The sequence below is a fragment of the Pollicipes pollicipes genome, unplaced genomic scaffold (assembly GCF_011947565.3).
Source record: "Pollicipes pollicipes isolate AB1234 unplaced genomic scaffold, Ppol_2.1 Scaffold_7231;HRSCAF=8579_pilon_pilon_pilon, whole genome shotgun sequence".
Classification (NCBI taxonomy): Eukaryota; Metazoa; Arthropoda; class Thecostraca; order Pollicipedomorpha; family Pollicipedidae; genus Pollicipes; species Pollicipes pollicipes.
In genome coordinates this window covers 33,713,731-33,734,828 of record NW_023597034.1, presented here as the reverse complement: position 1 = coordinate 33,734,828, position 21,098 = coordinate 33,713,731, and the positions used below count along the sequence as shown (strand labels likewise).

The window sequence follows — 21,098 nt, the reverse complement described above, 5'->3', positions numbered from 1 at the left end:
ACTGGTGCTCCCCATACCTGGTCCGGAAGAAGAAAAAATCGTTGCTTTGCTCACGAATTTATCACCATCTTCACCCTTAGTTTTCCACCATTTTCACCCGCTCCTAATAACACACCGCCTTTCTGAGAAAACTGATTAGAAAGCACACGGACCTGCACTTGCTTTTTGAAACCGATAGCTCGCTCCATCCCACATCCCCCTCCCGCTTCCGGCCAATCCCATCCGATGGGGTCCGCGGCCATGAGCGATGACCCCGGCCGGCCGGAGCGGCGGCAGCTGGCTCGTGTCTGCAGGCGGCGGCGGCAGTCGCGCCTCAGCCGCGCTGCTGACAGCGCCGGCCATGCGCGCTTACGAGCACGCCGAGTGGTGGCGCACGCCGGCCGGACTGACGGCCGTGCTGGGCCGGCTGCTCCGGCGCCGACGGGTGGAGAAGGGCGCCGCCGCCCGCGCTCTCGTCGCCGGCTGGCTGCGGTGCAGGTGAGCTCGGGTCGGGCTGGTGGCGCCTGCCGACGGCAACGGCGGCGGCGGGCGGACGCTGTCAGCGGTTAGGCCGTCTGACGGACAGGCAGGCGGCGGGCGGTCTGTCATCGGAAGGGGTTACTCGTCAGCGGGGAGGTCGTCTAACGGACAGGCAGGCGGTGGGCGGTCTGTCATCGGGAGGAGTTGCTCGTCAGCGGGGAGGTCGCCTAACGGACAGGCAGGCGACGGACGGTCTGTCATCGGGTGGGGCCTCCGCAGCGGGGAGGCCGTCTAACGGACAGGCAGGCGCCGGTGTGTCTGTCATCGGGAGGGGCCGCCCGTCGGTGGGGAGGCCGTCTGACGGACAGGCAGGCGGCAGGCGGTCTGTTATCGGGAGGGGCCGCCCGTCGGCGGGGAGGCCGTCTGACGGACGGGCAGGCGGCGGGCGGTCTGTTATCGGGAATGATCTCCACCAGCGGGGAGGTTGCCTGACGGACAGGCAGGCGGCTGGCGAGCTGTCATCGAGAGGGGCCGCCCGTCGGCGGACGGCCCGTCACGAGCTGGCTACTATGTCGGCTTCTGGCAGGCTGACGTGCGCCGGCGGGCACCACACCGGTGGCCTGAGTGACGCAAGCAGACCAATGTCCACTGACCATTGCATTGGTCCAGCACACTCATGGCAGTCCATCTGAAACGACGGTCGGCCCCGTGTGTTGGCTTCCGCTCCCCGATGTCCAAGATTCGGGGCCAAGTGCATTTCTCCAAGGTAGTGCACGGATATTATACCTCAGCTCGCACGGTGGCTGCGCGATTGCAGGGCCGCCGTTGGGAATAGGCGATAATCGGCTGGTCTGGGCTTTAGATAGTGTCACAAAGTCTTGTTACTCATGACATCTATGGCCCGAATCAAATACGATTGCTCCTGGACGATTGTGTGGACAAACCACACTGACGAGTCGGGGCGGAATGGCTGAGTGGCTAGCCCCTTGGATTCCCGCGTGGGAGGCCCCGGTTCGAATTCTGGTCGCGCCATGAGCTCTGATCGTTAAACAAACTTATGCAGTCACTGGTACTCCATAAGTGCGACGTGATCATGTGCGCAGCATTCCCTAAAAAACAGCACCGGTCAGCGAGGTGGTGTGCATCTGGGGACCGTGCTCCACTGTAGTGAATGCTTTTCTGAAGTAACGAATACCTGTGGACATTTTTAGGTCAACTTAGTTTTCAGCAGTGGTTAAAACAAACTTTTTTGAGTTAATAAAAATATCCTGAAACAAATATCAAAGTTGCACTATCTACGGGGCGTGCGCTCATTCGATGTGAAGGAACCTGAACTGCTCTACCCTCACTCGCTAAACATGTCGTTGTTTTGTGTGAGGAAGTTCGATTTTTTCTTTCGTTCCGTGCATGCTCCATGATTCATTTAATACGTCCGGAATTTGAAGAAACGCCTTTTGTTTCTACACATATTTCCCTCCACGCAAATAGAGACTTTTATTTCCCAAAGCTGCAAAACCCGCTCTCCGTTGCTACACCTTTATTAGGACCCGCCACTGCCCCTCATTACCCCCGACCATGCTCAGCTTGAAAAACTTACACCCAATACCACTCAACTGGCATGCTGTTAGAGTTTGGCTTCGTTTAGGCTTTAGGACGCTGCAAGCAAGAAGCGGATTCGCTTAAGATTCATGTTTATTTTCGAAGATAGCATCATCTCTACACAGCTATGATTTATTTGTACTGGAAGCCGAGGAAACACGGTATCTGCACCGGTGCCATAAATTGGAGCCGCGTTTGCGCTCACCATCACCAATGCATTCGCGCATAACTTGGTGTACCGGAGACAATGCTTTGCTGAAGTACTGATGACATAATAGGCGCACGCCATCATTGCACATTCAGGCAGACAAACGGCCAGACGTCAATGCTGAGCGTCGATAGAGACGTTTGTTTCCAGCACACTCGGTGACATACAGGCTGAAGCACAGGCGGACGTCACCAGCACCGCCGTCGTCATCGTTGCTTTGCCGTCGTCAGTCATTTTTGTTGGTCTGGCAGTCTCGTCTCATGAGCGCCAGTCGTCAGCGCTGGCAGGAAATGGCGGCGCTGGCGAGCCAGCCGGCATTTGATGTGTCTGAATCCTCATTATAATTAGAGCTCATCCAGGTGCGCTGCGACTTTTCGTGCATCCACACCGGTGCAATAAAAAAATTTGATGTCGGTATAGGTAAAAACCCTGCCCGTCATGCACTAGCAAACATGCATCATCACCGGCGCGCCAAGCCCATCGACCCTCCCACCGCACCTGAAATCGCAACACGGCTCGTCCTGCTGTAAATGGGGAGAGCTTTAGGAGCTCGAGCTGCGCGAAGCGCTGGCCATCGGCTGTGCGACGCCGCTCTGATACGCGACAAACCGAGCGGCTCGGCCTATCCAGGCCACCGCCGCCGCGCACCACACCATGTGGAAGGGGCTGGGCGCTCCGCTCGACCTGTCAGAGCCTGTGATGGCCACACACCACACCATGTGGAGGGGGCTAGCCGGGCCGCTCGACCTGTCAGAGCCTGTGATGGCCACACACCACACCATGTGGAGGGGGCTAGCCGGGCCGCTCGACCGGCCAGAGCCTGTGATGGCCACACACCACACCATGTGGAGGGGGCTAGCCGGGCGCTCCGACCGGCCAGAGCCTGTGATGGCCACACACACCACCATGTGGAGGGGGCTGCCGGCCGCTCGACCGGCCAGAGCCTGTGATGGCCACCACCACACCATGTGGAGGGGGCTAGCCGCGCCGCTCGACCGGCCAGAGCCTGTGATGGCCGCGCACCACACCATGTGGAGGGGGCTGGCCGCGCCGCTCGACCGGCCAGAGCCTGTGGTGGCCACACACCACACCATGTGGAGGGGGCTAGCCGGGCCGCTCGACCGGCCAGAGCCTGTGATGGCCACACACCACACCATGTGGAGGGGGCTGGCCGCGCCGCTCGACCGGTCAGAGCCTGTGATGGCCACACACCACACCATGTGGAATGGGCTGGCCGCGCCGCTCGACCGGTCAAAGCCTGTGATGGCCACACACCACACCATGTGGAGGGGGCTAGCCGGGCCGCTCGACCGGCCAGAGCCTGTGATGGCCACACACCACCCATGTGGAGGGGGCCCGCCGCTCGACCGGCCAGAGCCTGTGATGGCCACACACCACACCATGTGGAGGGGGCTGGCCGCGCCGCTCGACCGGCAAGCCTGTGATGGCCACACACCACACCATGTGGAGGCTGGCCGCACGCTCGACCGGCCAGAGCCTGTGATGGCCACACACCACACCATGTGGAATGGGCTGGCCGCACAGCTCGACCGGCCAGAGCCTGTAGGCCCCACACACCATGTGGATGGGCTGGCCGCACGCTCGACCGGCCAGAGCCTATGATGGACACACAACACACCATGTGGAATGGGCTGGCCGCACAGCTCGACCGGCCAGAGCCTGTGATGGCCACACACCACACATGGAATGGGCTGGCCGCACAGCTCGACCGGCCAGAGCCTGGGGTGGCCTTCAGCGGGCACAACGCGGGGTGCATCGCAAGGTTCTTGGTGCGCAGCCGGTTTAGTTCAGTGTCACACGCCTGAGTCACAAAACGTTACATACTTGAGCACGCCTGTATTGTCCGGAAACCGCTCTGGAAGGAAGTTGAACAGCCTTTTGGGCACGCGTCTTGGCATGAACAGTTGAATGTTCGTAGTTTGCACACTGCGTACACTGTTCGTAGTTCGTACACTGTGATACATTAACGAACCTGGAGGGTCACCAGACCGTTCTCAAGTGCCGGCAAAACAACGTGGGACAGTCTGAAATGGCTCAGGGAGAATAATAGCCCATTGCACCTTGCCACCAGCTGGTTCAAATGTGGCTCCAAAGGTTCCAAAGCCAGGCGATCCAATTTTACTAATTATTTTTTATGGGCTCAGTTTCCTCGATTTCGTGTCGGTTGCCTTCATCGATGTTTTCGGCGGCCCGTGATACATTCCCTGCGCTCCGAGAACAATTACTAGGGTTCCTAGGGCCTTTAAGGTTACTAGGGCCTTTTCTTCTAAGCTGGACCACTGAGCAGCTTGCGAGTGACTGGATCCATGCACCAAGCAAACGAAGGGAGTCACGTTTTCGTTACCGATAACAAGAGGCAGGGTACCGTATTGCAATACGTGATGTCAACATTGGTGTCATCATTCATGTCGTGCCCTTTCTACGCGCCGCCAGGACGCCGGGCGCGCGACTAGAGCACTGGAAAGGGGGGCGCAGGTTTGAAAAAGGGCCCACTGATAGCGAAAGGCCCCCCCCGCAACAAAAATCACCGTAAATGGCTCGTTTCTTAAAAAGGATATTTTTTGCATTTTTACTTTAGCCTTCTTTAACTAGAAGAGTAGCCAGGGGGCGCCGTGAGATCAATTCTGTCAATGCATGGTATTAATTGCCAGTGCCCTCCACTATAAAATAAAGCAGTGAACTCGTTCTAATGCGATAGAACTCCGAAGCTTAGTCACAATCTTTATATGGGTTCTTCAGACACACTGAGGATCCCGCGAATGTAGTTTGTAGATCTAAATGACATGGCAACTTGCTTTACACATGCCCAAGTCGCGTTGGCTAGGTAATACTCAAGATTAGATCAGAATCGATAGGTGCCACAACTTCTGAAACTTACTTTTGAGCATGCGCGCTCGCAAATCTTAGAAACAAATCTTAGTCTTGGCACCAAACGTTGCAGTCTCCATGGGCCGCGCAGCGTCAGTCCGGCGGCCAACATTGAGCCGTGGCTAGGGGCTGGGTGGAAATGACGATGCTTCTGAACGAAGGATATTTGAACGCTTTAGGACCGAAAAATATTGCATTTAGAAGGCGTGTTTTTTACTTGCGCGACTTTTAGATTGATGATAATAACGCATTGGCCTTTGCAACACCGCGAAATGGTGCTGGAATCTGGTGATAATACTGATAGAATGAAGGCAGAATGCCTGTTTTTCGTGTTGCTGTAACTGTTACTTCATTCAGAGGTCATCCTGAAAGTTGGAAAAAGATACGCCCAGTCTCATCTCTCAAAGGTATGAATTGAATTTGAACAACATCCGAAACCGTCATTTTACGACGGTCCGTCTCGCGCGCACGACGCTCGCCGCATGGAGACCCTTATTTCTTTCCGCGCAAGGCCCCCCTTGAGTAGAACGCTAGGGATGCATCACTGTCCCCGGTCAGGGACTAAAGGGCAATTCCACTCCACCACGGGGTGTCTTCCGGCTGTTATTCTGGCAACTCGGGGCGGGACCCCCTGGTGGATCCGGGGGTCCGTAGAAGGATGTATCACAACGCGTTGTTCCCCTTTCTCACGAGAGAGGCCTTGTGACCTGCGCAGTTGGCCCCGGATGGACGCAGGACCCTCATTGACACAACAACATACCTGATTGTCGCAGGTGGTTCAATAATTGTCACGTAAACTTCAGCTCTGCTTAACGGGCCCCTGCTGGAATTGGGTTGGAGGACCAAACCTTTGGTACTGGGGGCCATGGCTGGCGCAGGACCCTTCCATTGTCTTAATGTGATCACTCACCATGAGTTCTCAGGTTTTCTTTCATTGTCAGGGGCCCCGACCAATGCAACAGGACCTCTGTATTTCGGGATTCCGTCCCCGTCCGTGTTGAGCGAATGTTCCCCTTCCCGACTCGAGGCCCCTTGTTGGCACAAAACCCCCTGCTAGGCACTGTTTACCCCTGACTGATACAGGAGCTCTGCATTGTCGCACTGGTCCCGACCAGTGAAAATCGTGTCCTCCGGTCTTGCTCTTGTTTGGAAATGGGCCTCCGGGTTCAGAATGACAGGAATATTTCATGTCACGACCCTACGGGCCGCGATTCTTTGTGACCTGTAGCCAGTCCGGGCGCTTATGCCTTCCAACCAGGCTCTTGATCGTCGGTTTCGGTGGGGCGCCCGGGGTCCTTCTTCGGGCCTCATTGAGCACCGCTTTTGGTCGACTCGGGCCTCTTGTGAACATCGGGCCCTCTGTTAGGCGCTCAGTCCTTAAAGATACAGAGCCTTGGCCAGCGTAAATCGCTGACCCGGCTTTGCAGCCAATTGGGAAGTGGGCCCTTAGGCCCATACCGACACGGAGCCGACTGTACGGTGCTGGTGGTGCCTGACCTTCATATAGGCCCATATCGACACGGGGGTCCCTCGGCGCAAAGAGCCCTCGGACTGTTGTTTGAGGGCCCCTGGATAAAACTCCAACCAGACCTTCGTGCCCTTAGACTGTCCAATCGGGCCCTTGATCGTCGGACCCGGTGGGTCCTCCAGGCTCTCCAGGTCTCCTCGAACCATGCCTCTGACCGACTCGGGCCCCTTATCAACACAGGGTCCCGTTTGGCGTTGTAGGGTCCTGACAGACGCTGGGGTCCCGACCAAGGTAAGTCGCTATTTCCGGTCTTGTCCCTGCATGGGAAATAGGCCCCCGCCCTATGCCGCCACGGAGCCGACTGTGCATTGTTGGGGGTGTCTAACCGACAGGTAGGTCCTTATGAACTCAGTGGGCCCCTGATCAGCGCGCAAGGCGCTCTGGCTGATATTAGCTTGCCCGACCCTGCTGCCCTACGAACCGGGGCCCCTGAATATCTCCTCCGGTCGGCCTTTCTGGCCCTTTGGATCCTCAAATCTGGTCCTAGAGCATAAGTCTTAAGGAGCCTAAAGGGCCCATTGGAACGTAAAAGGGAAACGGGCCCCTGTGCCCCCCCCCCCCCTCTCTCTGCCTGCGCTACTGCAGGGCAAGTAGTAATCCAGGGATTTCTAGCCATTCATTTGAGCATGGTTTTTTCACTTAACGACTTGCGCGGTACACAGATGCTTCACTGCAGACAGCTGGGCTTCAACTCAGTCTCATGTCTTAACAGCGTTGAGTCGTCGCAAATCGATGCCTTGCCATTGTATCTCATTTGCGTTTCAAAACAAGATCGAAACAAAACAAAACAAGATTACATCCTTTCCTCTTTGCCTGATTTGGCTGCCTGTACAGATCTCCATACTAATTATGTCTGTCACGTTAGTCCTATTTAACCCGATTCTTGCCGAGTGTGGCTGTCTTACTGACGCTTAAAGAAATGGGCACAAGCACAAACAAAAATACGTTAGTTCGTGGTAGCCACTCACACGAAAAGCACACCGAACGGAAAACCGCCGAGGCGACCCGCAGCCTCCGCTCATATTTTTGAGGATGTCCGCTCGGGAACCCTCTCTCGACTTCCCGCTCCGTGTACCGCCCTGGCAAACAACAGCCGAAGTCATCGTCCCTAGCTTTCACGCGGCCAATTGGCTACGCCGGTTACAGCGCCCGATGAGCAGGCGTTGGGCACGGGCTTATCATGTGGGAGCGCCACAGTGTTGTTTGTTAGTGGTTGCTGAACTGTCTGTGTACTGAATTTTCGGACCGCATCCCGTTTGAAACCTCTATTTAAGTGAGGCCCACTCTCAGTTCATCTCCATGTCAAACGTTAAATTCAATTTATCCTGATGTAAATTCATGCATGCATTGCTTCATCACCATCAATTCATGATGACGTAAACTAATAAACACTTGTGGCATGCACGAGGACATCAGCTACTTTGTAATTTGACTTGAAACGCTCCACCCTGTTCCAATACACTTGAAGTAGCCAAGCCTTGAATTCAGTGCAGTCTCAGTTCATGTCTTTTGGGGATTCCCGATACAGTCCAGTCCAATCATGAATTTTTCCTAAATTAACGTATTTTTCAAAGCCGCGAAGAGCTCATGATTTGTAGAAGAGTACATGATTTGATGCTCACGGGCAGGTTCCATCACAGTGAGCCTTTCACGTCCCTTGGTTTCCAGTAAACTTATCCCGCTTAGCCAGCTGCCAATTATAGCCCACGTGATAAATCAAGCGAATCATCACATCACCAATTCATCTGTCATCAAGAGATGTCCTGTACATCCAACGCGACCCTCACGTCCGTGTTTATGAGATCTCCAGCTTCAACGGCTACCAGAATGCCGCACATTGCACATTCCCTTTTCAACATGGCGGCGGGCAGCGTGTCCAGCGTCGTATCGGTCGTAGGTCAACATTCCGCTGACCACCGGATCGGACCCCACTGGCCCCTTGTTACCCTGCCCGCTATGGGTCGCTGGACTCTTTGTCCCCCGTCGCAGGCTTACGACCCCCAAAGGGTGTGACCTTTGTACGTGCTTCCGAAATTCGACCCAGCGCGAGGATTTTTTTAGGCGTCGTTAGGCAGACGCTGGCAGTTCGTGCGGCCAGGAATTCGCCCAAAAGTAGCTTCGCACCACGTGCTGAGACTGGGTAGGTACCAGTCGGTCCCACGGAGTGCTAATGCAGCGTCGACGATTTTTACCGACATTGGCTGCACTTGGTAGTCGTGCCGCGTATACTTGCAGACTGCTGCCATGCCCCTGCCATCTATATGGGGCGATAAATGTTGTTGATGCTGGCGACGTCCCTGGGGCCTAGGCTAACGCTGCGCTTACATTATTTCCGAGGGCATCTAGTATAAGGCCTTGATAACGACAAACTGTGTGTCATGGTTTAAATTCCCGTAAGACGTCGTAGCGACGCACGTTCCAACTGGTTCTATTCGGCACTCTTGTTGCAAGTAAAAAACAGAAATGTCACAAATGATAATATATACCTCGCTGTTACGCTATGATTCGGCCATTGGTATCACATCTGTTTGACTGATGCTAACTTTCCTGACTGATGCTGATACTTGCTTCCCTTCCAGCCAGTCGCCTACGGCGTCATCACCGTTTTCGACCATGAGGCGGCGGTCGTCCGCAGGGGATGCGGGGGCGCTTCCGGGCTTCGCGACATACCCGCGGCGCGCATCTCGAGTTGTAGCTCACTTGCTCGCCCACAAGATGGCAGACACGGCAATCGCTCAGCCGGGCTGGCCAAACAACAAGGATGAATACGAATTAGGTCCCGTTATAGGTAAGTAATGCCGAACGTCATCGTGTGTGTACACCTATAGAATATTTCTATGCATGTTGTGTTTTACTTCTGGCCTGCAAACTGCCGAAATGTGCATTTTCTGACATGGCAGTGAAGCTGGCGCTTTTGTTTCATTTACCGGCTATTTGATATAATGATTTTAGCACGCTAGGATACTTTTTCATTGCTCCTTTTATTTTTGGTCATGCTTCTCAATGTCCCTGCTTTGCTGTAAACAAATTGATTAAAGCTGAGTTTTTTTATTCCCTAAAACCTTGACCAAAACCTGCATGCTGAGCTGTGTTAGAGTAGCTATGCAATACTCAAGTATATGGTGCTGAAAAAGCTTACATTTTTTTATACAGAAAAAAACATTAGCATAAAGCATGTGGTGCCCATGACACCTATAAATGTGGCATGATTTTTTGTTGTTTTTTGTTTGTATGTGACAGTAATACCTTACAAGTGGGCATTTCCTATTGTGTGCTATAATATTCTGTTAGCCTGCCACCTGTCTTTTAACATTTTGGTTGAAAGCAGTCATCACCATGGAGTCTTGTACTTTGGTCAGGATGTACAAGTCTGATTTAGTTAAACACATGATATACACATATAATATCCTCTTTTAACAGTTCAAAGAAACAAGTAGTATCAAAGTCAGTATTTGCAAGTTTCCCTGATGACTGACCTGGCTTCATTAGCAAACAATGAGTTTAAAAACTGACTTCCTGTACTAAACAGCCATCTAAGTACCAATTCAGGACAATCCAAGGAACTGTGATAGGTTTGCAGTTTCTCAGGCCTATGCTTTATCCTGATTTTGTGAAATGGATCATGAATTTGAGTGGATTCAAGTGGAGGTTAATCTGATTCTGATTCAAAGCAGCTGTTGGAAGCTTGACTGGCATAGTGTATAGCAGGTGCAGTAAGAATCAATGAACCTGATTCTAAACCCAGATTTGTCATTAGCATTGCATTGACCTTGAATGTAAAAGCTGAAACAGGAGCCTGTGATCTGAATAAGCATGTGAACTATTACACCCACTTAAAAACACTAGTAATGTCCTTGGAGTGGCAAGCTCAGAAGTTCTTACTCTGAACCTGTGTTTCATTTGAGGGATTTGTGTCTGCATGTTTATTACTTTTGATCTTGTGCATATGCATCTGCTCACTGCAATGTCTTAACTCTGCTGGAATGTCATAGCCACATTATTTTAGGTACACATATACACAGGTGTCAGGATTGTTGTCAGAACCATATTTATCTTAATACCATCCCGACTTCAAATTTGACTAATATGTCATGCCTACTGATCTAAATGCTGAAATAGGTAAAGATTCATTCACATGCAAAAATGAGATATTTGCATGCCATTAAATTCAGAATGCCTTAGATCTATGGTCCCTCAGATATATCATTGTGTCCATGTTCTGAACTTAGACCACCACAGCATGTCTGACCACATTTCTACCACTAGGTGTTGGTGCAACAGCAGCTGTGCATGAAGCACTCTGCATACCCCGGCAAGAGAAATGTGCAATAAAAAGGATCAACTTGGAGAAATGGAATACGAGTATGGATGAGCTGTTGGTAAGGTGCCCTTTTTGCTGTATGTTGATGTTAATGGTGTTGCATGCAGCAAAACTGTGCTGGTCATTGCTTAGATTCATCTGCCATGAAAGCAAAGATCTTTTAGATTTGGAATTGAAAAATAGTGAAATCCAGAGGGTTTCTGTCTTCAAAAGTGGCTACAGGTCTCATGTGATTTAGCATGTTACTGGCTGGTCAATCATGGCATTGTATATATTTGCTTGATTTTTGGGACATGCTGGTGAATAACCCTTTTACATCAAAGTTAATGAAATTCTTCATCTTTTTCAGAAAGAAATTCAGGCCATGTCATCATGCCACCATGACAATGTAGTGTCATATTTTACTAGTTTTGTTGTTAAAGAAGAGCTTTGGCTAGTACTCAAGCTTCTAAGTGGTAAGTAATTGGTAACCATGAACATATCATTTGTTTGAATATGGTGATGTGTATCACAAATACAAGTTTGGTATTCACTTGTTTGGTTTGTGGCATACATTTGTTCAGTGAGATTTACTGCATGGTAAAAGTGTGCTGTGTGGAGCTGGTGGCATGGCTCATGTTATTGAAAATTGTCATCATGTAATCTAGAGGGAAGTTTTGAACTGCCGTGAAACTATGCCTGTTTGCATTATTTTGAATACCATGTCTGCAATGTAGTCTTGCAGTTTAGCAGTGGCTGTAACAGATCTGTTGCCCATTGTGTCACTCCACCCTTTCAATTGGACAGCAAAGTATGAGCTATTCATGCCTGTGACCACAACAGGGGGCTCGCTGCTGGATGTCATCAAGCACCGCATGAAGACGCAAGACTGCAAGCATGGCGTCCTTAGCGAGGCCACTATAGCCACTGTCATGAAGGAGGTGCTGAAGGGCCTGGAGTACTTCCACAGCAATGGCCAAATACACAGGTGGGGCCATGATTTCTCATTGTTTTCGACGCCGCCGTGGTAGAAAATCCCGGCTGTGAGCTGAGTTGTGCGTTTCCTGAATACATTTGACCTTTGCAGGCTTCATAATCCGCCATTAAGTTATCGTTATGAAAAAACGAAGGCGCGCCGCGAATTTAGCACAGATGTGTTTGTCATCGATACATGCGTGGACAATCATCGCACCCCAACTTAGGGCCAGCTGATGCAGCTGGTGTGACCCCGGGCACACGCCATTGATGACCTGAGTGTGGTTTCATGGTGCCACACTCACCTGCTGTTTTGACCCTTGTGGCGACCCTGTGATCTCAGACCGCAAGCCCTACCCTGGCGGTTATCGCCAAGAGCGTGGCAACACTTCACGGCCCACTGACCTTGTGTTGACCTCCACCCTCGTGACGACTTCGTGACGCACAGACTCAAAGATATTCGACCAGCGTTCGCGACCGTAGGCGTGGCCTGTTTGCGACCCCGCAAGAGGCCACCCGATGGTGAAGGATCGTGAGCAGAGGTCAGGTCAGACAGAGTTCAGGCAGATGTCCGGACCGTCACCGCCTGCTGCTGCTCCAGGGACATCAAGGCGGGCAACATCCTGATCGGGGAGGACGGCAGCATCCAGATCGCCGACTTCGGCGTCAGCTCGTGGCTGGCGACGGGCGGCGACCTCAGCCGAGAGAAGGCGCGCCACACCTTCGTTGGCACCCCGTGCTGGATGGCGCCCGAGGTCATGGAACAGGTGCGCGCGGCGGCGGCGGCGGTCGCCGCCGGGGTCGGCCGGCGCGTCGGTGGGGAACCACGCGGGGTGGTGACGTGGGCGTAGCAATGTCGAGGTGTGGTGGAGGGGCGGCTTCTTGAGTGGGGCCCGCTCGTCTGGGTGCTGAAAACTCCCAGACTATGGTGTGTTTTGGACGCCGTTTTTGCAGGACAGGTGGTAAAGATATGACGACGCGGCTACAATCACTATGCCTATCGCAGCGTCCTATAGCGTGAGTGATTTTCGTATTAACCTAACGGTATTCTAGTGCCTGTCTTGACTGAACATGCCTGACCTTTACTTGCAAACGAAGCGGGCCAAGTTCGTTGCTCCAGCGCTGCTTTCCGTTACCTTCCAAGAAACGTCATCAACCCGTATCTTATGTTCTGGAGGCGGAGAGGGGGGGGGGGGGGGGGTCAGAGGTCGCCGGGTGATGATCGTGGTTATGCCGTGCAGCATTGGCGGCCGGCCGAGGTGTGATGACGTTCTCGCTGCCCAGGTGACGGGCTACGACTTCAAGGCGGATATCTGGTCGTTTGGGATCACGGTGATAGAGCTGGCCACGGGCACGGCCCCGTACCACAAGTATCCGCCCATGAAAGTACTCATGCTCACGCTGCAGGTGAGATGACCACCTCTATAAGCGATGCTCTGTTGCCGTCGCGGCGTTTTGAAACGTGTTTCTCAAGGACGCCCACGAACGCTTTTCTCGCTTTTGTTGGGGTGCAGGTCTCTCCCTGCTGACCTATTGAAAACAACACGTTGGCATACCTGCGGATGCGCACCATTTCCCTTCAGAGCCGCGTGGTTGGGTCCAGCCCCCGCTGTCCATGACAATAAATCCATAGCAGCCATCCGAAGTCAAACTTGAGCGTGCCCACACTGCCGTGACGCGCATCGTTTGCAAGATTGCGTGCGTCGCCGGGAGCTCGCGAGGCGTGTTGGAGAGTGCTTTCGCCGCCACGGTCCGCGTGGTCGGCGGGTGACGCCTTTCGTTCGCCGTCGCAGAACGACCCGCCCGGCATCGACTCGGCCGCCGAAGACAAGGATCAGTACAAGTCATACGGCAAGACCATCCGCAAGCTGGTCAACGACTGCCTGCAGAAGGACCCAGCCAGGCGGTGGGTGCGGGCGGGCCGGCGGGGTGGTGGCGCCCGCCGCCGGTGGGGAACGTCGCCACGCAATTCCGGTGTCGCGCGTGTACAGTTGGCATGGGCTGAATGACGGGGAGCGTGGTACAGGCCAGGGTGTTGTGCATTCAGTGACACGTGCGTGACTTTTAAGTTTGACTCCTGACCGTGGTCCCGTGATGACACTTTGTGGCAGCTGTGTCGCGCGTTACGACTGGCGAATCGTCACACTTCCAGCGGGATCATCCGATTCTTTAAAAGTGTTGCTTCACGTCCAGTATTCATCACCCCGAGCGTCGCTCGTTAAAAACAGATTTCATGCGAACAGGACACTCGAACCACGCAACGCTTGCGTTAATGATGCGTCGACGACCGGATAGTCGCGTGGCGGCAGCAGTTTCTCGTGCTGCGTTTGGGGCGGTCTCGGCATCACGCGCTGTTCCCGTGCGCAGACCCACCGCCTCGGAGCTCCTGAAGCACCCCTTCTTCAAGAAGGCCAAGGACAAAAAGTTCATCCAGCAGATGTTCACCCAGTCGGGACCGAAGCCGACCGACCGTTCTGCCAAGGTGAGAGCGGGCCGCGCGCGCCACTCTCAGCGGCTGTCGGGCGTGTGCCGCCCTGCGGAGGGCAGGACCGCCCTCTGCATTGAGCGCCGTCGGGCGCGGGCTCCAATGGGCAGAGGTAAAAGCTCTCAGACGCCGGTTATGCTAGAACACTTGGGTCGTATCAGGTGACAACCGAAGCGCGGTACCGTAGCGGCCAGCTGTTAGCACACGGCAGAGAGGTGAGCCGGCGTCCATGGCTGGGCTCGTCGTGGGCCGCCGCGTGCGTGCCACGCAGCCGGCGCGGCAGCGAGCGTCCGGTGCGCTGGTCGCATGCGGTCCGCGTCTCTGACGGGCCGTCTGACCTCTTGCCCCGACCCTGCGACACCGGCGCCGACCTCTGACGCTTACCTCGTGACACCGGCGCTGACCTCCGCCGGCGCCGACAGGTGCGCACGCCCGGCTCCTCGGGCCGCTTCCACAAGACCGAAGAGGGCAACTGGGTCTGGTCGTCGGGCGAGTCCAGCGAGTCGGACGACGAGCTGCCGGTGAGCTTACTCACACCCTTTTCGCCACCGGCGCAGGCGCGCCGACAGCGCCGACGGCTAGCGGCGCAAGCGTTGTGTTCGGTGCCGTTCTCACTCCACGGGTGTGCCGTGCTGCGGCGGCTGAAGTCATGAGTCAGATTCAGGGTCTGTTCTGCAGTCATGTGTTTATGTGTGCCCGTTGGCGTGACTGGCAGTGTTCGGTCTCCCGTTTCGGCGTGGTTCTGCGCGCTCTTATCGGACCATTTTGTGGTGGACTCAGTGTGGCAGCGGGAAGTGTTGCGAAGTTTGACTCAGTTTGTCTCTGTCTAGACCACGACGGGGCGATGACTACTTAGCGCGCACCGGCCCCCGAAGTCATGTGCTTTCTTTATTGGTGGCACCGTGCACGCCGCCGTATTGGTTTGGACATTGTCAAATGCATCGCACGTTCGTACCGTTGATGTTGTTTGCGTTGCTCGCTTTCTTTCGGTTTTGCCAGCGTCATGACGTTCGCGCAGCTCCAGCCGGTTCGTGACCATGCCGTGGCCCGCCCCGTGACCAGCACCATGGCCCGCGTCGTGACCATGCCGTGGTCCGCGTCGTGACCCGTGCCGTGGCCCGCGCGCCTTCTCCGCAGGCGAGCGGCGGTAACCGGTCGGCCGAGCCTGCCACCGACCCCCAGTCGGGCCCGGCCGGCGCACCTGCCACGCCGGCGCCCGCCTCCGCCGCCGCTGCCGCCCCCGCCGCTGTCCCCGCCGCCCCTGCCACTGCGCCGGCCGCCCCCGCTGCCGCCGCCGCCGCCGCCGCCGCGCCCGCCCCGGCCGGCGCGGAGACACCGGCGGCGGCGCCCGAGCGCAACTGCATCGACCTGGTGCTGCGCATGAGGTTTGTGGCCGGCGAACCGGGCGGCCGCCGCGGCCGTCCGGCTACAGTTCGGCTCAGCCTGGTCAGGCCCGGCTTCTGGACTACGTTCCTGTCGTGAGAATGCGTCTGTCTCGGTCCTATGTTCTCTAGAATAGCTGCATTTGGAACTGGTATTCAGCGAGCCGCTGGGAATGGCTTTCGATTAGTCTTCACGCGGGCCGCTTATATTTCAGGACACGTTTCTGAGGCTTGGCTGTGGCCATGTCGCAGCTGAGCCGTGGAACATATGACCTCAGCGTGCTGGAGGGGGCAGTATTTCCATCGCCTTGCAAATCCGGCTCATGCCGGCCGGTTCTCTGAGCTCGTGCTGCTTAAGTTGGGTTTATATAGCGACGATCGATGGCCAGGTTCTCTGATCGACGTTTGGACGGCTGAAACCCGACATGCGTGCTGTAGGTGAAAATGGAGAGCAGTGAAATAGGAGCGGAAACGAAACGACACTGACCATCGCGCACTGCACTTTGCGGTACACAGACAGCGGGCAAACATTTAGTGTTGAGAGGATAAAAAGAAGATGGGTTTCGTTTTGCAATCACTTGCAAACAAAAACACTCGCGTTTTTTTGTTGTTGCAATCAGCCCAGTTCAAAGCACACGGTGTTAGTGCTCACTATTTCCATTTCAAATGCCCGTTGTAGTGCGGCCGTAGGTGTGATGCCTCTGGGCCATAAGCGCATGTGAGTAAAACTTGGCCGGATAGCCCAGAAGGCATGAAATAGCGCCAAAGAAAGTGTAGCATCTTTAAGATGTCACGTAATGGGGGCGGCCCAGGTGCGCTAATGTGTGTGCCACGAGGTCTTTGCATCGTTCGCTGTTACCAAGTCGCGTCAAAATTTGCACATGGTTCAGTAACAGTGGAAGGTTCAGTAAGTATTTATATTGGGTAAGATTTAACTATCGTGTGGATTTTCTGGTGCGTTGTTTGTTTTTCTGCTTTAGGAGAAGTTTGTCTCATTGGGCTTAGTGTTCTAACGGGTGTCAGAATGAAGTTTTGAAGTGGCGGCCTGTGGCCTGCGGGTTTGAGATTCTGGTGAGGCCCCGTTTGGGGGCTGATGGTTTTGCTGGCATCTGAAAGTCCTGGTGGGTCAGACTGAGTGTTCTCTCGGCGGGTGAGGCTGAGCGTTCTGGCGAATCAGAAGATCTAGCACTACTGGAAGTGATAATTGTATTTCGGCGCCCGTGAAGCGCGCGGGGCTCGACAGGGAACCAGCGGTGCAACAAGAGAATGATGTGATAGATTCAGTGTGCGACTGGGCGTTATTGGCAGACGTTGCTGTGTGTTAAGCCTGGTGCGGACCTAGGGTTGGCAGGGACCGGTGCAAGCAGCTCCTGCCAGCCAGTTTTTGCCGGCTAAAACCGGCTGGCACAAACTAGTGGTGATGAAAACGGGCAAACAAGCAGCAGTCACGCATCGCACGAGCCATGTTCGGTCCGGTCGTAGGGATCACACTCATATGTTATTTTATGTACCAGTTATGGCAAGGACACCGTATTTTCGTATCATGCTGTTTTATTGTCGTATTGTTGCTATTCTTTCAACTGAATAGGGAACACTGACCGAATTGTAATGGCACATATAGGTGATGGAAATGTGACTATAATTCGTTCTTGCCAGTTTATGCTGGATTTTACCGGCTTTAAGCCATTTAAAACAACAGAAAGTGGCAGAACTTAGTTCCAGCCGGTTTAAATGCCAACATGATGAAGACCAGCTCGCTGTTATAAGCTGTAAGTTGTACCAGGGGGCACGGGGTGTACGAGCACTTGCTCCTGGAGTAGCTCTACACTGTATGCACATGCCGGACCCTCCGTGCGTGGCAGGCGTCCCCGGACATACCATTCTTCTCCCTTGAACCCCACCGTTACTCCACTCTGTGTCCCGTCCTGTCCTCCACCTCATTCCTGCCCTCTCCTTGATCTGAGGCCCGACTCAGCTGTCTTGCTGACCTCCCCTGAGCCCGCCCTGACCTCTAACCCCACCCTGACCTCCCTTGACCCGCCCTGACCTCTGACCGCGCCCTGACCTCCCCTGAGCCCACCCTGACCTCTGACCCCGCCCTGACCTCCCTTGACCCGCCCTGACCTCTGACCGCGCCCTGACCTCCCCTGACCCGCCCTGACCTTCTCTGACCCCACCCTGACCTCCCCTGACCTTGGCGCGATCTCTCGACATCCACGCCCGGCACTGACCCGCGCCGGCACGCGCGCAGGAGCCAGCAGCGCGAGCTGAACGACATCCGGTTCGAGTACGAGTACGGCCTAGACACGGCCGACAGCGTGGCGCAGGAGCTGGTGGCCGCCGGCCTGGTGGACGGCCGCGACCGTATCGTCATCGCCGCCAAGCTGCAGGCGATCGTCGACGACCCGCAGCGCGTCACCACGCTGACCTTTCCACTGGTAAGCGGACGGCCGGCGCCGAGCGGCCGAGAGCGGGTGGGTGCGGCGAGTTGGCGGCCGGCGCCGCTGGCCGCCGGCGCCCGGCGCCGGGCGGCCGAGAGTGGGAAGGTGCCGCGAGTTGGCGGCTGGCGCCGCTGGCCGCCGCTGGCCGCCGCTGGCCGCCGGCACCCGGCGCCGGGCGGCCGAGAGCGGGTGGGTGCCGCGAGCTGGCGGGCGGCTCCGCCGGCTCGAGGCTGCTGTCGAGTGCGGGGTTTTCGTCGTTGGGGTCCGGGCGCGTGGCTGGGGATGCTGCGGTTGATGTCATGGGCCTGCTCTGGACTTTGAAGAGCGCTGGCGTATTCTGCGGCATGTGTTCTGGTCTTTTCTGGGGTTCTGACCTTCGTGTTGGGATGCATGTAATCATGTGGTCGCAGCCCCTGAAAGCCCCAAGACTTGATCAGTCAGGCGTCAGCATTCTTACGGTTTGTGCCGTTCCGTCATCACTTTAGCAAATCCTTACCCTGCTTGCACCATTGAGCATTTGAGACAAAGACGCCGTGAAGCATTTGCGCGGAGTTTGTGACATCAGCATCGTATCGCGCAACGGCTGTGGTTCTGTCGTTCTGTTCTGTTCTGACTCCCCGAACGCCATCAGAGGCGGGTGTGTTTCCGACGACGTGTTAACGGCGTTTGGGCGTGTTCACCCCGCAGACGGCAGGCTTCTGCGAGCCGCACGAGCGGGATGAGACGGCGCTGATGGGCTACGGCCAGCTGACCATCGACACGCCGGCCGGGCCGCGCCAATGAGAGCCGTCTGCCGAGCTCGCCCCGAAGCTGAACTCGCTGCGCGCCGATAGATGGCGCGAGCTCAGCGGGCGGGCATTAGTCATGTAACTATGCCATATGGCCAGGGCACGGGCCAGGAGGACAGGTCAATGACGTTGTTTTGTTTGATTTTCAAAACTGTTTCTTTTCGCCGTGATGTACGCGTGTTTACGTGGTGTTTCGTCATAGTGGGAATCGGTAGACGGTAGCGAGTGTTCCTTACCGCGGATTGCTCCCGTGTTGATCATTATTCTGTGGGTCTATAGAAGTGGTGGAGTAGCAGGACTGGTGCTGTCCAGCTATGCAGCCGTGCCCGAGGTGCGCGGGTTCCAAGTAGCGTCGTTTGTATCCAGTTGGACGGGACTCCGGCGCGCGGGTCACCCGCCCGAGCCGCCTCGCCTTGGTGCTCTTCGATCGTGCCCTCGTGGGCCATGCGGCAGGACGAATGTCGCTGATTCAAGACTGGCAATATGTGAAATGGTCGTTTCCGACACGTTTGTCGCCCTCGAAAGGCGTATGTTTCCGTCGTGTGCCCTGTCGTGCGGCCCGGTATTTCGGTGAAAGGTGCGCTACGAGGTTGCTCGAATCCGATTTGGTGGAACTCGTTTGTTTTTGCTGAAATTTGGTCGTCAGATGAAGCGTTTGCAATCCCTGTCTTTTCTCGGATATTTCTTTTGTTGTCGTGGAACCGACACGTGACGAATCGTATTTGTGTTTGTGTATCGCCATGCTTCCCTCGTGGGGTCGTCTCGTCAGGACGCTTGCCATGATATTGCTTCGTATAGTCGTCCTGCGACCCGTCTTTGGCGTCGTATGCTGATATCCAAAGGCCTTAGCCTCCGCTGCAACCTCAGATACCCCTGGCCGAGCTTCCCTTCCGTCATGCAGTCTCGCGCATGCTCTCTTAGCTGGTTTGCACATAACGGTCCGAGTTAAGTAACCGACTTGCCTCCCCCAGAGCTGGTCACCGCCCCGGCGGGCTGGCCGCTCTCACAGCTCCGCCTGCTCGCGGCCGACCCCCAGCCCCACCACCGCCTGCCGGCCGGGCCGAGGCCGCCGAGGCCGCCGTGGGGTCCCCCCGGGGCAGCGATCCCCTGCGGGACGGCAGTGGATGGACGGAGCAGACCCTGCCCCCGTCCCGGCCCTGGTCGCCGGAGCTGGCGGCCGTCGCGTCACGCCGCGGGGGCTGGTGCCGCACCGCAGACTCGTGGCGTCGCTGATGTGGAACTCGCGCCATGATCACGGCGGCCGTAGCGGAAGTGCACCCTTCAAAATAAACTGCAATTCATAGAATGTACGCGGGTTTTTCTACAGAAATGGGAGCGAGAGACGTGATTGTGCCGTTTATCTGGTTGGCAGCTTTTCCTTCAGCTATCTTGGCAACTAGCGAATTAATAACGCATAGCAACAGTGCGTCCTATCGTTGGTATGCCGCTTGAGTTGGCATGTCAGAACTTTGGGGTACGCCTGTATAATATTTATGGCTTAACTTGGCACCGGCCGGCATCGCAATGCCGAGTTCGTTGCAGCCATGTGGGTGCAAAGCTTAGCGCGATGCTGACCTGGGATGGCCTGATATGTAAGGCCATGCACGTCCCCCCCTCCCCCCCGATAATTCATGTCATAAACGCGTGCTTCAGATTGCATGGGAGTCTCCCTCGCGTGACATCCAAATATTCCAACATAAATATGACGAAAAACCTCCCACCCGTAATGACCTAGCATAAGATGGAGACTAGATTTACCTCTGTTGACCCCGCAATGTGGCATCAGAAGCAAATACACTTAAAGACAAGTCACATACCTTAAGTGTATATTGCTACTGAGGCATCCTTACCATTCAACGGTACCAAGAAGACAGACCAAGTTTAAGACAAGCCAACTCTTGCGAATTGTGGTTGTTAGCCGCAGTCATGTTTAGCTAGCGTCTGACAGCGTGACTACTGGACCTGGGACCACCCAGGATCGTGAAACAATGTACTAGTGATTGCGGTTTAACATGCTAAACATGCTTTTTCACAGCGTGTGCTT

At 55.2% G+C, this 21,098-nt stretch overlaps 2 protein-coding genes across 2 annotated transcripts in view; one reads left to right on the top strand and one right to left on the bottom strand.

Moving 5' to 3' along the window:
- Positions 1–9,266: 9,266 nt before the first annotated feature.
- Positions 9,267–20,360, top strand: LOC119110035 (serine/threonine-protein kinase OSR1). The gene is made up of 13 exons (XM_037233781.1): positions 9,267–9,471; positions 10,950–11,062; positions 11,354–11,459; positions 11,827–11,971; positions 12,560–12,725; positions 13,243–13,365; positions 13,752–13,864; positions 14,326–14,440; positions 14,866–14,964; positions 15,581–15,715; positions 15,797–15,828; positions 18,077–18,263; positions 18,954–20,360. The coding sequence occupies exons 1-13, from the start codon at positions 9,297–9,299 to the stop codon at positions 19,047–19,049; spliced, it is 1,605 nt and encodes a 534-aa protein (XP_037089676.1). The 5' UTR covers positions 9,267–9,296; the 3' UTR covers positions 19,050–20,360.
- LOC119110034 (PDF receptor) overlaps positions 20,058–21,098 on the bottom strand; it is a 143,504-nt gene continuing 142,463 nt past the window's right edge. The window contains exon 12 of the mRNA XM_037233779.1: positions 20,058–20,102. Coding sequence (XP_037089674.1) covers positions 20,058–20,102 — 45 coding nt within the window. The remainder of the gene's footprint in view (positions 20,103–21,098) is intronic.